The sequence below is a fragment of the Triturus cristatus genome, chromosome 7 (genome assembly GCF_964204655.1).
Source record: "Triturus cristatus chromosome 7, aTriCri1.1, whole genome shotgun sequence".
Taxonomy (NCBI): Eukaryota; Metazoa; Chordata; class Amphibia; order Caudata; family Salamandridae; genus Triturus; species Triturus cristatus.
This window is the reverse complement of record NC_140590.1, coordinates 997,886,862-997,902,601: the sequence shown is the minus strand read 5'-3', so window position 1 is coordinate 997,902,601 and position 15,740 is coordinate 997,886,862. Positions and strand designations below refer to the sequence as shown.

At 44.9% G+C, this 15,740-nt stretch overlaps 1 protein-coding gene across 6 annotated transcripts in view; it reads left to right on the top strand.

Annotated features, from left to right (window-relative positions):
• The window catches only part of RAPGEF6 (Rap guanine nucleotide exchange factor 6), an 808,967-nt gene extending 798,606 nt beyond the window's left edge, over positions 1 to 10,361 (top strand). For 4 of the 6 annotated variants that reach the window (XM_085618031.1, XM_085618030.1, XM_085618029.1 and 1 more), the window contains 2 exons: positions 4,843 to 5,163; positions 8,678 to 10,361. In XM_085618031.1, the coding sequence (XP_085474157.1) occupies positions 4,843 to 5,163; positions 8,678 to 8,703 (347 nt within the window). In that variant the 3' untranslated portion in view covers positions 8,704 to 10,361. The remainder of the gene's footprint in view (positions 1 to 4,842; positions 5,164 to 8,677) is intronic. The other 2 variants (XM_085618033.1, XM_085618032.1) reach the window with 1 other exon arrangement.
• The last annotated feature ends 5,379 nt before the right edge of the window (positions 10,362 to 15,740 follow it).

Genomic DNA, 15,740 nt, shown 5'->3' with positions numbered 1-15,740 from the left:
TCTTGTGCTGCTTTGAGGATCCGCAGGCTCCACTCTGTAATCATTCTCTTACATTCAGGCTAACGTCCACTTCAGGAAAACTAGATGAAGGAAATTAACCATCAAATTAATGTACCCGTCTTAAAAAATTCCGCTGAAATCTAGCAAATGGACCTTCTGACCTGCCCTACAGATACCTGCATGCATCTGTTGCCACTGATCCTTTGTTTCATTCTCTGAGAATTGCCACATGTTACAGCAAGCTAAATTACTGGTGCCATAAGCAAGAGGATGTTCTACTGCCTCCAAGTTCTTTTTGGTGTGTGACAATTTTTTTTTATTCCTGTGATGTTTGCTTTGCAAAGTTACACTCACAAGTCGTTTGACTTTCAATAGCAGCCCCTTAAAGCTTTTAAAAAATACATGAGAAACATAGTGCCTTCCATTTACAGTATTGCTGTTGTAGTTGATGACTAGGAGAGCTGGAGTTAATTTTGTAGGATGGCATGTGTGAGAATATATGTGCCTTTTAACTAATGTGCAGCCAATAAGTAGAAGTCGAGATCTGAATTTTTAAAGATTAAATCAAAAATAGTGCTTAGAAATCACTAGCGATCAGTAGGTTACTTGAGGTCACGAGGGACCAGTGTAAATCCAAAGTTCAGGCTGCCTGCGATCGGCAGCAGGTTGTCTATAGGACACAGACAGGTCCAGCTGAAGAGTACCTTGGATGGAGCTTTTACCGACGTTGAGAGTCTGCTGCGTCATCGTCAAGCTGCGTTAATGGGGTCCCACATCCGCATCAAGCTTGGTTGCAGTGAATGCAGTGCGTCATCATCAAGCTGCACAGGCCGTGGAACTGCTGTCATCGAGCAGCTTCTGCATCGGTGTCGAAGGGCGAAGCGGTGAAATTTCTCACACAGACAATGCAATGCATCAGCTTTTGTTGAAAACACCTGCAGAACCCACTTCTGAGGCCCAGGGCATAGAGGGGGCAAGGGTAGGACTCACAGAGGCAGAGTCCAGCATCACCAGTAGAATTGTAAGAAGCCATTTGTGTGCCTGAGACTTCAGAAAACAGGAGGCAAGCCAGCAACCCCTTGGAGATCACTTGGAGGGAAGGCAGAGTCCTTCCAACAGAGTCAGGGAGCAGCAGGGCAACAAGCAGGAAAGCCGTCCTTCTAGAAAAGCAGTCCATTTGAGTCCTTTAAGCAGCTCAGCTGCCCTTCTTATGGAGGTTCAGTTGAAGATCCAGAAGTGTCTGATTTTGGGGGTTTAGAGACCCAATACCCAAAAGTGCCTTTGATGTAGGGGGTGGCTTTAAATGAACTCTCTGAAGTGCACAAGAATCCCTTTCAACCCAGTCCTGTCTGCCAGGCTAATCCTGGGGTGTAAATCAGTGCTTTGTGTGTGGACAGGACACTACCTATTGATGTGTGTCAGCCCCTCCCATTCCTTCCTGCCCAGTAAGACCCATCAGAATGCAGATGAGTGCTCATAATGTAGCTGAGCCTCACCTTCCTGCGGTTGTGGCTGTCTAGAGGGAATGCACAAAGTGTAGCTATCACACAACCCAGGTGTGAATAGGAGGCAGGCTGTCAGGCACAAAGAGCAGCAAGTACAGAGAAAGGTCCACTTTCTAAAAGTTGCATTTCTAAAACAGTAATGTTAAATTCATCTAAGGATGATTTATCATTACCATCCATTTCCAACATGAAAAAGCCACTACTCTCTGATCAGGAATTACAGCTTATCCCGTTCCGTGCTCATGACGGAACCACTCCGTCATGAGCTACGGGTGCGCTGTGCTCATGACGGAGTGGTTCCGTCATGCTGCCGCCATTGGCGGCCGCTCCGCCCACGCGGCGCTAATTCCCCGCCTGTGCGGGCGATTAGCGCAGTGGGCAGAGTCGTGACGGAACCACTCCGTCATGAGCACAGCTCACCCGTGAATCGTGACGGACTGGTTCCGTCACGAGCACAGCGGCACCGCAACTGCCCCCAAACCCCTCCAGCGCCGCGGCGGAATTCCTGCCGTGGCGAAGGGGTTAAAGGTGTTTTAAGGATTTACCAATGCTGGCCTTTGAGAGGGGTAGGCCTCACAGTACTGAAAAACGAAACAGGCTGTGTCTCACTACCAGGACATGCAAAACATACAGGTACATGTCCTACCTTTTACTTATATGGCACCCTACCCTGAGAGCTACTTAGGTCCCACCATAGGGGTGTCTTATATGTAATAAAGGGGGAGTTTAAGGCTTGGCAAGTAGTTTAAATGCCATGTTGAAGTGGCAGTAAACTGCTCACACAGGCACTGCAGTGGCAGGCATGAGACAAGTTTGACAGGCTACTTCTGTGGGTGGCACAATCAGTGCTGCAGCCCACTAGTAGCATTTGAAGTACAGGCTCTGGTAATGTGGTTCACCACTCTACACAGGACTTACCAGTACAACAAGCCTATCAGGTGTAACAATGTCATCATGTTTATGAAAGAAGCGCATGCACTTTAGCACTGGTTAGTAGTGGTAAAGTGCTCAGAGTTCTCAGGTGAACAAAAAGAATCACCTAAAATAAGAGGCAAAAAGCTGGATCAAAGCACCGTAAGGATGACTGGTTTAACAACGGGTAAGAATGTTTAACATCCATGCAATCACCCTATTGACTTTGCTACAATTTCACAATGCACTGGTTTAGTGATGGAAGAGCTTAGCCACACCCAATTTACAGTGTGTGACCGTGTTACTAGACAGTCTACAGAAAAAAAAGAGAGCGAAACAAGTAAGCTCCATGGAATGTAGCAGTGAAGAAATATAGACCAGTCCCCTGCCAGATCACGTTCCTTGACATGATTTTACCATTGTCATGTTGCAAAGTACAACATGGTGCAGACACCCCATAACCAGACACACACTGTACAAGCTGAACGAATGCATGTAAAGGAAGTAAATACGAGACCTCACTAATTTGGAGAAAAACTTTGTTTCAGGTTTAGTAGGCAAGATAAGGAATTACCATATGGTGATTCAAGAGCAGCCAGCGATGAACAGACCTATGCTGTCTGTGTCCGTATGATTAGCCAAGTAAAATCAAGACGTCACGACATCGGGTGCTACAACTACTATGTGGTCATCTGCATGACCCTATTGTCCAGTAATGAAAACTCTTGCACAGGACTGGGTTTTGCCAGGTAAGCCCCCAGTTGCTCAGGCTTCCATCTGCCTCTGGGGCTAACGAGCACCATTACTATCACCGTAGTGTCCTGCTGTAGGGATTACTGGGGCATTAGCATTAAGCGCTCACTTTTGTCATCTACCTGTGGGTGCTTTTTGCTCTACAATTCTCTGGATCACCCTATAACTCTGTCAAGTACCAGGAGCGGCGACCATCGGCTCCGTGGCACTCCACATTACCTTCTTCACTTGATTTTTCTCTCTTATTTAGAGCCAGCTGACTCAAGAGCCTCCTATAGATAAAACAGAAATATATCAGTGCCGACATCTGATAGGTAGACACCACCTTCAGCCTTATAGCTCTGATTGGGCACGTTGAGTAGGCTGGGCCTTATGAAATCAAAAACACCCTTTTGGTTGTGAAGTAACACATTGCACTGTTCACCTATTTGTGAGAAATCTAACTAGCAACCTCTGACCTAGCCACCCCCTGCCAAAATCTGGGTGGATTATCTCTGGCCAGGTCATCTCACATGAATCTATGAATCTACTGATGTCAATAGTTGCTTCCTTCATGGCATGGCCACCAGCGCTAAAGCCGGCCCTGTAAGTATCTTGTTATCCAAGATATTAAGGTAGTGCGGCACTATGGCACATAGGAGGCCTCACCCCTACACAGACAATCTGCATAACAGATGTGTCCAGACACTTTCTGTTGTCTGGAAGAAGGGACTTAAAGTGGCATGAACCCTGTTATGTATTCCACTATAGTCTTCAGATCCTGCAGCATATGTGCCCTTCTCTGGTATATTTTTGGGTGGCGCCGGCTACTCCTCCTATAGCTTCCAGTGGGACGTTGTCTAAACATAAACGCCCCCAACTCTTATGAGTGCTTTTGTTGGGAGCCTAATCTATGGGATGGAGAATTAATTTTCCTTGGAAACGTGAATCTCCCCCCAAAGAGCAGACAACGGGAAAAACCTTGCATACCATTTCTAGTTTGGTCAATATTTTGTGGTGAGTCTAGGACTTTACCTTCTAGTGCTCTCAAGATGAAACCTTCACAAGCATGACAGGACGATCATACAGTAGGATTTCCAGCAGCGCTTTGATGTAATAAGGTTACGTATCTGAAAATCCCCATAATCCTGCTATTGTGTTTGTTTACACAAACATGAGCGTTTTTGTGCCTATGTGTCTGACAAAATCCTTGGCAGGAAGGCCACGCTTCGTTTGGTGTGCTTTGGGCTTCTAAGCGTTGATCTGGCCTAAGTACAGTAAGGTACCACAGCTAGAACTATTGTGTATTAATAATCACAAAGAATGCAATTTTTGCATTGTCAATTGTGCACTTTGAGTTTTTTTCAATGTCATAATCATGCATTTTAGTATGTAAATCTTAGTGCATTTTAGTATGTAATTAGGCCATACTTGCCATCTTTGTGACCCCCAGAGTTGAATGATAGTGAACTTGAGCAGCATGCTTCAGCTAGAAGTAATTTAAAAAATGCAGTAACATTAAAACAGACTAAACATCCAAAACCGCTGCTGTCATTTTAACCAGCTTTCCCTCCATTTGCTTTTTTGTTTAAGCGATTTGTGTTTTGCCTTTGTAACATTCCATTGTTTTGAATTTTAATTTTCTCATTTCTGTTTTCCCCATTAACATTTCATCGCTTGTCTTTTGTGCCAGTGTACTGTGTCACCTCACCAAAGAAGGACGATAGGTATAGGGATCCACCGCCCACCCCTCCGGGATACATGGGAATTACTTTAGCGGACATAAAAGAAGGACCACCCCACCACCCACGCTTAAAACCTCCAGCCTATAGTGTGGCAGTGCAGAGGTCAAAGATGGTACACAGCGAACTCTCTAGACTTTCATCAGCATCTCTGGGTAGAGAACCTGTGACCTGTGTACAACCGAAGATCCTAACACGGCCTCAGTGGCATACCCGGCAACTGCCCCATCCTAAGCTAACCGATATGGCCGTTGCAGATAGTGAAGAGGATGGTATGTGAAGTTACTAACTTGCTAGATGTTTAGTAAAGTAGTTACTCTACAAAATGTTTATTTTACAGCTTTGATTTCATTTTATTTCATGTTTTATGTATCATATATAGATGGATAGAAAACATTGGCACATACGATAAAGTTATATTGGGGAGTAATTGGCCGAAAAGACATATAGAGAGACTGAAAAGGTTTGCTATTGGAAACAGCGAGAGACCTGTAAAGTGTGTCGTGGGTATATGCTGCGATGGCTTGTTTGGCACAGGTGAACCTAGCAGGGAGGTCTGTGGTTTGTCCATCTTCAGGGGGCATGAAGCATTAAGATAGCATTTTGGGAGAAATCTTAATAATATACTTTAGGCAGCGGCTTCATCTCACTTACTGCATCTGTTGATGTTTACAGAGGCTTTCATGTAGTGAAACAATACTCCACCTTTCTGTTTCCATATTTTTGCTTTAGTCATTTTGTTAATCCTCTGTTTATGGCCAGAAGGTAGCGCAAATACTCAATTTTTGAACCCGTTGTGACACACCAGGTGTTTCTGACTTAAGTCAATCAATGAGGGACTTGTAAAGCGCACTCACCCATGAGGGTCTCAAGGCGCGGTAGGGGGTGGCTGGGGGCTGCTGGTCCCGCTGGGTGGAGGATCATGAATAAAGAGCAAGGGGCCGGTTTGCCCAAAACCACGAAAGTGAATCCACACTATGTTGTATCAGAGACCCTGAATGTGTGTAAGGTAGCAAGAGTAGAATTTGAATGTGGAAAAATAGAGTTTGCTCCCACTAATAGCCAGGCAGGCATCCACAGTATGAATCATCTGAATGTGACAGATCAGAGAAAGCAGTGCTTCTTATCTCCAAAGCATTACAGAAGTGCAGTAAAATATTTACGAATGGGAATATTTCGAAGAATGTGTGAGAAACCCAAATATGTTGCTGAGAACTCAGAAGTTGGATTCAGAAAATAGATTCTGTCCATCTCAGACCTGCTCCAAAAGTTGGGCATTGCTATGGTTAAAGAAGATGGAGCGAAAATATCCGTTCTGGGTAATGGGACAGCTTTATGACGAGTGCTCGGGACAGAGAGCATGAATGGGACAATAATTCTCTGTCCCCTCACCAATATGAACTGTCAGAAGCCATTTTGTGGCTGTGAAATAAGAGGGATCGTGTTTGCCAATGTTTTCTTAACCATGCTGTATTTTGAAGTGTTCATTACTTTTATTAAGTTTGAGTCCAGTTCACAATTGCTAAGCGTGTTATATATACATTTTATGTAATTGTTTAAAAGTAAAAATTCTAAAAGCTGCAAAAGTTGATGCACAGAAGCTAATCTTCAGCCGTATCATACTTTTATGTAGCGCTTGCTTGGCTCCCAGGCTTCTAGGCATCTATCATAAGTGACACAATTATGCTATTCGTGAAGAAAAAAACACATTCAGTTTTTGTGCATGTGCTGCTGGATGTTTGCTAACCTGATCTGCTCTCATTGCTGTCTGCTTCGTTCGCATTTAATTTAAAACTCCTCTAACAGAAAATCAGCTAACTTATTTGTTTTGGAGCTTTTGGTCTATCGAGTGACACATGGTGACGTAAATTCTTATTGCAAATTGTATTATTGCCGTAATGCTTACCAATTATTGCATGGTAAGGCTGGACCGATCGGCGGGGTTGCCATCATCTTTAGGGTGCTGTTCCAATGTACAATTGACAAACTACTTCTCTCAGATTGTGGGGCCATTTTTTCCTCCCCATACCTAACAAAAAATGTCACCTTTTATGGTGCTCTGATATATTGTTCCCCAGGTCCATCTGGTAGCTAGGGCTCTTTTTGTTGTCAGAAGCCATTTCCTCGCTCATCCATAAATACTCTTAAGTTCACCATTGTAGGTGATTTTAACATCCATTTTGATGATACAAACTGTAGGTCTGCCTCTTCGTTGGTGGATGACTTTAAGGTTCTGGATGTCAATCTACTTAACTGTTCCCCCACTCATGCAGCAGGTCATCTCGTTCCTTCTAATCTTCGGGGGAATGTTGATAGACTGCCCGATCCCATTGGTGTGGCCCTATCATTATGCTGTACCGTTCTCCATTGCTTTGTCCACTTCCTCTAAGGCCCAGTAATGTGGGCATGTTACCAGGTTACAGCATTGGTACAAATTTTAATTCCACCACTGTTAGCTCTCTTTTCCAGGCCTCAGTACCTGAGCTAGGATGTTTGGTGGATGACGACTCACTCACCATTGATAATTGGGTTAGTCGTTTCTTGATTCTGCACTCCCTCTAAAATCCAGTGCCAATTTTAGATCCCTCCCTTTCTGTCAATGAAAAATAACCAACTGGTTGAGCTTCCTTTTCTAATACCAGCCTTTTATACTAGGTAAAATTATGTCTTCCCCCCATTCAATAAATGTTTCAGTGCAAGACTAGTGCACTGGAACTAGTGCAAAACCTGCATTGCATTCAAATGTAGCGTCTCTCAATTTGAATTTCTTAGATGGTCCTGATATGATAGTTGAGGATACAGGTTTAGCAAACTGATTTGGGTCCTTTCTGAAAAGTCTTGGACTGGTTCTCCATCTGCTTTACCTCATTTGCATGTAGGCGGTAGCCTTTCAGTCGTATTTTTTGTAATCTGTTGTCTGAAGGAGCACCCAAATGCACTATTTCATCAGCTAACTTGTAAAATGTGCATGAGAAAGCGAGTAATGTTGTTTCCACAATAAGCAGCAATGCCCTCTATATACTGGCTTGGTTTAACGTGGCTAGATGATCATGCATTTCTGTTTCCTGGATTGTTAAATCTTTTTGAATCAACAATATATTGAACAGCCAACTGTGGCTATTGGAGTTAAGAATTTTCTGTTAGACAATATCTTCAGTGTGATCATTCATAACTTATCAACTTCCACCCGCTCTATCATGAATTCTTACATCTTCACTTTACACCCCTTCCGACATATCCAGGATTTTTTCTTTTTGGCAAAGCCCAGAAACTGAAATGCGATTCAGTTTGTCCCACCGTATTAGTCTGTTTCAAATGAGAAACACTGGTCTTGAGTGTGTTTTTCCTTAACGTTCTTTCTGAAATATTTTTAAAAGTGTTCCGACAATAAGCACTGTTTTTTCAGTTCTGATAATTTCTTGCACGTCAAAGCACAACTAAACAGAATTGTCCAGAATAACATGTATGCCTGCAATGCACAGTATACAGTTTGCAAGTCCAGGTGCACTTTTTCTCTTGATGCCTCTCTACAAAGGGACAGTCATTTTCTTGGGGAACTTTCTAACGTGTTGTTTTCAATTAATCAACATGTATAAGTGGTGGTGGGTTATTTGGTCTCTCTGATTTGACAGTCATTCTTTTAATAATTTAATATTGCAAGTGTCCCTTGTCCTAGAGTCTGCCCATTGGTGTACAGAGGGAATGAGTGGCATTGGCTTGAATTGATGTTGCTGTTCATTTTTTGTGTTTGACCTACTCATTTGTCTCTATTCTTATGCTTTACAGAAGATGAACAAGTTTCAGCAGTTTAACTGTTGGCAAAGTATTATACTTTAAACACCATTCAAGATCACGAGGACCTGAGAAGGAAGAACAATGTTGTTTAACTGTTGGCTAGCGCTGACAGCCTGCTGCTACTAATCTCCAAAAAGAAGTGTTCTTACCAGTCTTGCGGACATTAGGATGGGCTGGGCAAGTTCCATGTTTAATTATAACTGGCATCAAATTGCAAAGTTTGCCATTGCCAACAAAAGGATCTTCTTGTGACGATGACGTACAGAACCTTGTATCTAAGGACCACTAGAACATTTGTATCGAAGCAAGTGTCATTAAAGGGACCAGTCTTGGTGTCTTGAAACCACAATCTGCCAGTTGTCAAGAACCACTTGAACCTTGGGAGCTTTTTAATGTCTAGACCTATATACAGCCCCTTTAGTAGATGTTCTCCTACATGTATTTTCTAAACTATTTCTAAAATGTAAGTTTATTTTATGTACAAATATGAAAAATCGGGTTTCTGCACAAACCACAATCCTGATGTAGTAATTTATTAAGGAGCTGTTAATGTAGATTTTTTTTCCAGTACATACTCTGGTTGGCTAATGCTTATATAAGTATAAAGAGAATTTTTTTTTTTTGCAGGCATAGCAGGTAGTGGTAATGTCATTTTGGAATATGTCATGTTTATGATCCCATGATGAAAATTAGCACTTGAAAATAGACTCTGAGAGCCATGAAAAAATTCATCGCAACTATTAGAAACATAGAAAATGTAACCTTCATCGGCAACATTCAAATTTTAGTATTTAATTCCATAGTACATCCCAAATAAGCTACATTTGAGTCAGCCCACACAAACACATATTAATGAAATGAACAAGGATTTTTTGAACGTTACGAAAAGCTGAAGATTGTGTTATGAGTAATGTATTTTTGAATCAGGACTGGTAACCAATGTTTGTTTTATGGGTCGTGATGAACCATGAAGTACAATGGTGTATTGTGGCTATAAAGAAAATGAAGAGCTTGAATTGATGGGAGATGCAGCCTACATTAAATAATTCACTCACGGGTCTTGATGGAAATCTAGGTCTTCAGTGCACATTGCATGTTCAAAGATATGTACAAAGTACAGTATCTTTTAATTGTAGGACGTATGTCGATGGTGTATAGCTTCCTTGCTTTAAATTTGCTTGGCCAACCAGAGTAAACGCTCTAATTGGTATGTGGATTGAACTGGAAATACTTACTGTATTTGTCTTTCTGTCCTAGCACAAAAATGGCAAGGCTTTTCTGGACTGCTATAGTTGGACTTGAAAGTTGAGGCAACATTTGTAACGTTATTTCATTTAAAATGAAAGTTTACAAGTAACGCTCGAAGGAAAGGCGTTTTTTTATACCCAATCTTAATCCAAAATGTCTCACATTTTCTGCATTGTTTGCATTTCTCGTCTCAGATTCCATTATTTTCGCTCTATTGTACCTTTCTGTGTGTGACATTGCCCTAACAGAAACCAATTAAGATCTGTTAATGTGCACAAACTGGAATGGTCGATTTCTGGGTGATTAATATGGAATCATGTTAAATCCAGTGGATGCATTGTTTATATTTATAATATTTGTGAGCTTGTATAATTTAAACAGATTACTACATATTTATTTTCTGGTAAAAACAAGTCTTGTAATATTATTTTGTGTTGTCTGCATTATTTTGTGTTCCATATCATGACTAAATAATTTTCCAGCCATAAGTTTCTTTAGTGCAATCAGATTTAAAGTTGCTTTGTTTGTAAAATGTGTAGAATTATTTCTTTCAGTGTAAAACACTGCAAGAATTGCTGCTTGGCAAATGTATTCTTGTTTTGTTAGTCGTAAGTCAGTCAAAACAACTTTATTGGGCGATTTTGTTAGATTTCCCAGGGGAAATTTTGATGCACCATTCATCAAAATACTAACTTGATAAAAGTATAGTAGATAAAATATAGAATTTGACTTGTAGTTCGGTTTTATTGGCTTGCCTGTCTTTTCAGCTATATTTCCTTTCCCCAGACATTCAATTAGATGAATGTATTTTTCATCATATTAGTAGGAAACAGACATTTACAAAAACGAAATATGAAAGGGACATTTTAAATTTTTTCTCCTGTAAGTTACAGTAATGATTTGCAAAGAACAAAAGAATACATCCTCTTCTTTTTTGGCTGGAACATTATCATTCCAATGTTTTTTTTATTCCCCGTTCATTATATAATGCTACAAAACAAACACAGTTATCCAACAATCCTTGATCCAGCCTAATTAGCATTACACCACTCAATTTTAGAATACGCATCTAAAGAGAAGTCATTGGGGAGTGGAGCGTATCTTCCTTAAAGAAAAGGCCTTTGAACACCAGAATCTGTAGTTTCCATTTAGTTTATTCTCACATGAAATGCACTATATGAAATGTATATTAATGCAGCTAGCAGTGAACGAGTTTGTTTTTATTGTACATCATATACACATTATTGGAGTGTCTAAGGTTAATTTAGTGACACAGTACATCAATTTAAGAATAATTTAGGTTTTTGCGCATATGTAGTACTATAACCTTTTTAATGTTTTCTGATATGGGTATTGCTTGGCTTAGAACTTGTGGTAATAGAATGAAAAATGTCCTAGCTAACGTAACGGAAAGTTTCAATTCTATTAAGGACTCGGAGGCGAGGATTATGCTCATCTTTCTATACTTTAATGAATAGCAGCACTTCAAAGTTGAACAAAAAACCACTGTTCCCATGAACCATAGGGAACCATAACACAGAACAATAGAGTGTCCATGGATAGATAGTCCACCTTCCATGCACCAATTACAGGGCTCCTGGGAGTATGTAGTCCTCTGTCTCTATCCATTCCTCCTCTTTCGTCGCTGTAGGCCAGCCAGTCCCAGATCCTCACGAATCCTGTTTGCCAGAATAGCCTGCAGACGCAAAGCACAGTGTAAGCGAGAGCGTTGGCTAAGGCTTAACCCTACAGGGGGAGGAAGGCCATGAAACACATTCAATGGATACATCATAAAAACCCAACATTCAGAAAAAGACCAATTACTTACCCCAGTACGAGGGCGGGAAAGGTAACCACAGAACTGGTACCCTGGGTGGGATAATCCTCGCCTCCGAGTCCTTAATAGAATTGAAACTTTCCGTTACGTTAGTTAGCAAATTTTTCATTCTATTTCAGGACCCGGAGGCGAGGATTATGCTCTTTTAAAGCTTTTTCACCACCAAATGTGCTATATCCAGCACTGGTTTGAAATAAAACAATTTAAAGGTGGAATCCGAAGACCAATCTGCCGCATTGAGAATGTCTTCTAGACGAGCTCCCAGGGTAAACGCTTTAGAGGCCATGGCCCCTCTGGTAGAATGGGCACCAAAAGCCTGGAGATCAATGCCCGCCTCCTGCATCACCCACTGCACCCAACAGGCTATCGTGGGGGAGGAGACTGCCTTGTGGGGCTTTTTCAGCGCGATAAGCAACTGTCGTTCCCAGGGAGGGCGGAATTCTTCTGACATCTCTTCTTAAGCTTTGAGGCAAGACACCACGCAGAGCTTGGGAGAATCCGAAAAGGCAGGATAGGAGATAAAGGTGGTACCGCATTTCGTCTGCCTCCGGACAGTGAAAGTAACCCCAGAAGGGGAGAATATCCTGCCTGAGACATCCAACGCCCGGACGTCCGAAACCCGCCTACAAGATATAAGACAAAGAAGCATTGCCAGTTTAGCTGAAAGTTCATTCGGGACAGAAACTGGTTCGGTTGCCAAGACAAAAACAGGTTCAGGACTTGATTGACGTCCCACAGCTGGGAATATCGAGGCTCCGGCGGCAAAGAAAGACGAATGCCTCGAAGGAGGCGACAAACCAAAGGGTGCTCGCCCACCGGGGAGCCATCCACCAGGGAGTGGCCAACTGATATGGCTAACCGAAAGGTATTAATGGTTCTATAAGCCAAACCGTCATCCGCCAAAGCGGCCCAAAAATTTAGAATGGAAGTCACATCTGCCGCCACGGGATTGAGACTCCGGCGCATACACCAATGAACCCATCGCCTCCAAGTGAAGCGGTATCGCTTGACCGTACTATCGGCCCAGGCCTTGGACATGAACGTATCAGCTGTTCCCGAAATGCCCGGGACCGCCCATCGTCCCCTGTAATCCGCCACGCCATCAGGGCAACGGATCCTTGTGCCATGAGCAGATGAGGAACTCCGTCAGGATCGAGGAGAAAAGTCAGGAAGCAGGGTAGTGGGATTGGAAAATCCCAGGAAAGTGCCAGAAGAACTGGAAACTAAGCTTGAGATCTCCAAATCGGCGATATCAGCACAATGTCTTCCCCCTGGCGACGCACCTGGGCTGAAACCCTCGTCAGCATGGCGAACGGGGGAAAGGTGTAACCCGCCTCCTCACTCCAGTCCTGGAGAGACGCATCCGTGCTCGTCGCCAGGAGATCCGGCCGCCAACTGAATAATCGAGGCAGTTGGAAATCCAAGCGGGATGCAAACAGGTCCACTGAAAACGGACCCCAGATGCTCTGGAGGTCCGCAAACACACCCGGGTGTAGTTTCCACAGGCTCACGTCCTGAAAATGCCTGGAATGAAAATCTGCCACCTGGTTGTCGTGACCTGGGAGATATTCCGCCGTGACGGAAACGTGATGGTCTATGCAATACTGCCAGAAATTCCCTGCCAGGTCGGAAAGTGCTCGCGAGTGGGTACCCCCTAGGTGGTTGATGTAATGCACCGCTGATATGTTGTCCATCTTGAGGAGGACGCGAGATTGGACCGAGTCCTTGGTCCAGCACTTGATCACGAAGGAGCCCGGGAACAGCTCCAAACAGTTGATATGGAGCCGCTACTCCTGTGGCGACCACACACCTCCGGTAGCAAACTCTCCACACCGTGCGCCCCATCCGGACCTACTGGCGTCGGACTCGATAACAATATCGGGCACGGAACCGAAGATCGCTCGCCCATTCCAGGCTTCCATATTGGCAAGCCACCACTGGAGTTCTTCCCTGGCCTCGGCCGAGAGGATGACTTTCTGAGAGTACGAGAGCGAAGGTGACGGGCCTTGAGGCGTTGCAGGGCCCTGTAGTGCAAAGGGTCCGGAAAAATCGCCTGGATGGAGGCTGAGAGAAGACCTACAATGCGGGCCAATTGACTCAGGGACAGGCGCAACTGTGCAAGGGACCTCCTGATCTCGTGACGGATCTTGGTCATCTTCCGAGAAGGAAGGCTGAGGGTGAATGCCACCGAGTCGATCACGAATCCCAGGAACACCACCTGTTGTGCTGGAACCAGGACGGATTTTGCTTTGTTGATAATGAAGCCCAGACCCTGAAGGAGATCGACCGCCGTCTGACGGTGAGTCGATAATACCCGGGGACATTGGGCCATGATTAGGATGTCGTCCAGGTATACGATCAGGCGCATGCCGGACGCCCTCAAGCATTCGATCACAGGCCGAAGAACCTTGGTGAAACACCAAGGGGCGGATGAAAGGCCGAACGGAAGGGTGGTGAACTTGTACACCTTGTCCCGCCAGCGGAATTGCAAAAATCTCCTGTGACGAAGAAAAATCAGAATTGTAAGGTAAGCGTCTTTGAGGTCCATCCAATTGTTGGGCCTGAGGAGATCGCGCAAGAGATGGATGCCCTCCATCTTGAAGTGGCGGTACACCAGCCACCCATTGAATTCCCGCAGATTGATGACTGGACGCTGCGTCCCATCGGCCTTGTCGACCAAGAAGATATTGCTGAGGAAACCTCTGGGATGCGGAAGCGTCTCCACAATCGCCTGTTTGCCTAATAAGGCGGAGACCTCCTGATTGACCAGCACCATGTCTGCGGGCGAGAAATAGAGGGCGCGGGGGAACCGGTTGCGAAGGCTCCCCGTGGAGCTCTATGTGAAACCCTCGGACCGCTTGAGGCACCCAGGCGTCCCCCGTGACACAAGTCCAGGCCTGGAAAATATGCGCCAAACGGCCCCCCGCTTTTAGAAGGGAAGAAGGGAGAACACTCACCGGAAGAGTTGGAGGCTCCACTGCCCCGACCGCTTCTGTTTTTCCCTCGGCCACCTCTGGTCGGGTAGAAGTTCCCGAATCTGGCTTGGTCTTGGTAGTTGCCGTTACCGAAGCCTTGCCCTCTGCCCTGATTAGGACGGCAAGACGAGCGGCCCCTGCCTCGTCCGGCCCCCCGGAAAACACGGGGGCGGAAAACCTTCCTGATTGAAGTCTGGGTCCTGTCTAAAGAGGTAAAGGTATTAACAAATTTGCCCAGTTCTTTGATAAAGGGCTCTCCAAAAGACCGCCTTGGGCTACGGAGCCCGCCTCGGAATCGGCCAAATCTCCGAGCTTAGGGTCCACCTTAATGAGTAAGCTCCGGTGTCTCTCCATAGAGAGCGCGCAGTTGGCATTCCCTAGCAACACCACCACGTGCTGGGCCCAAGCAGAGAGGGTGTCGGTGAAATCAGGGAGCCTGACAGCTTGGCTTGCTCAGCCATATCGAGAATCTTTGTGGCGGGCCCAAGGACGTCAAGGAGCTTGTCCTGACAAGCACGCCAGGACCTGTCAATACCCCGCTTGGGGTCCTTGACACACTTTTGCAGGAACGTTGCCATGCGGGGATCTATCTCTGATGTAGCAGCGAAGGCCGGGGGCATTCCGCCCTAAAACAGCTTCTGGCTGTGGCCTCTAACGGCCGGCGGATTCTGCTGGCGACGTATTGGGCAGCTTTCTCTGAGGGCGCCCAGTCCTAGGAACGGGGGTGTAGGATATCGTCGGGGTCTAGCATCTCAGCGCAAAGATTTTGCACCTCGGGGGACGGATCTGGATGGGACGGGCGCCAGGGACGGGATGGGCCTGCTTCGTCATCTGCATCACCCGCTGCATCCCCAGATGGTGCGGGTGTCACCGGTGTGGGATTGCTCGCTAAGAACGCCTGCTTAAGGTGGGCAAAGCATCCATATCCACCTCAGAATCCCTAGGAAGTTCAGAGGGCGGAGGCTGAGTGTAGGTGGGGGTTCCACCGGTACCT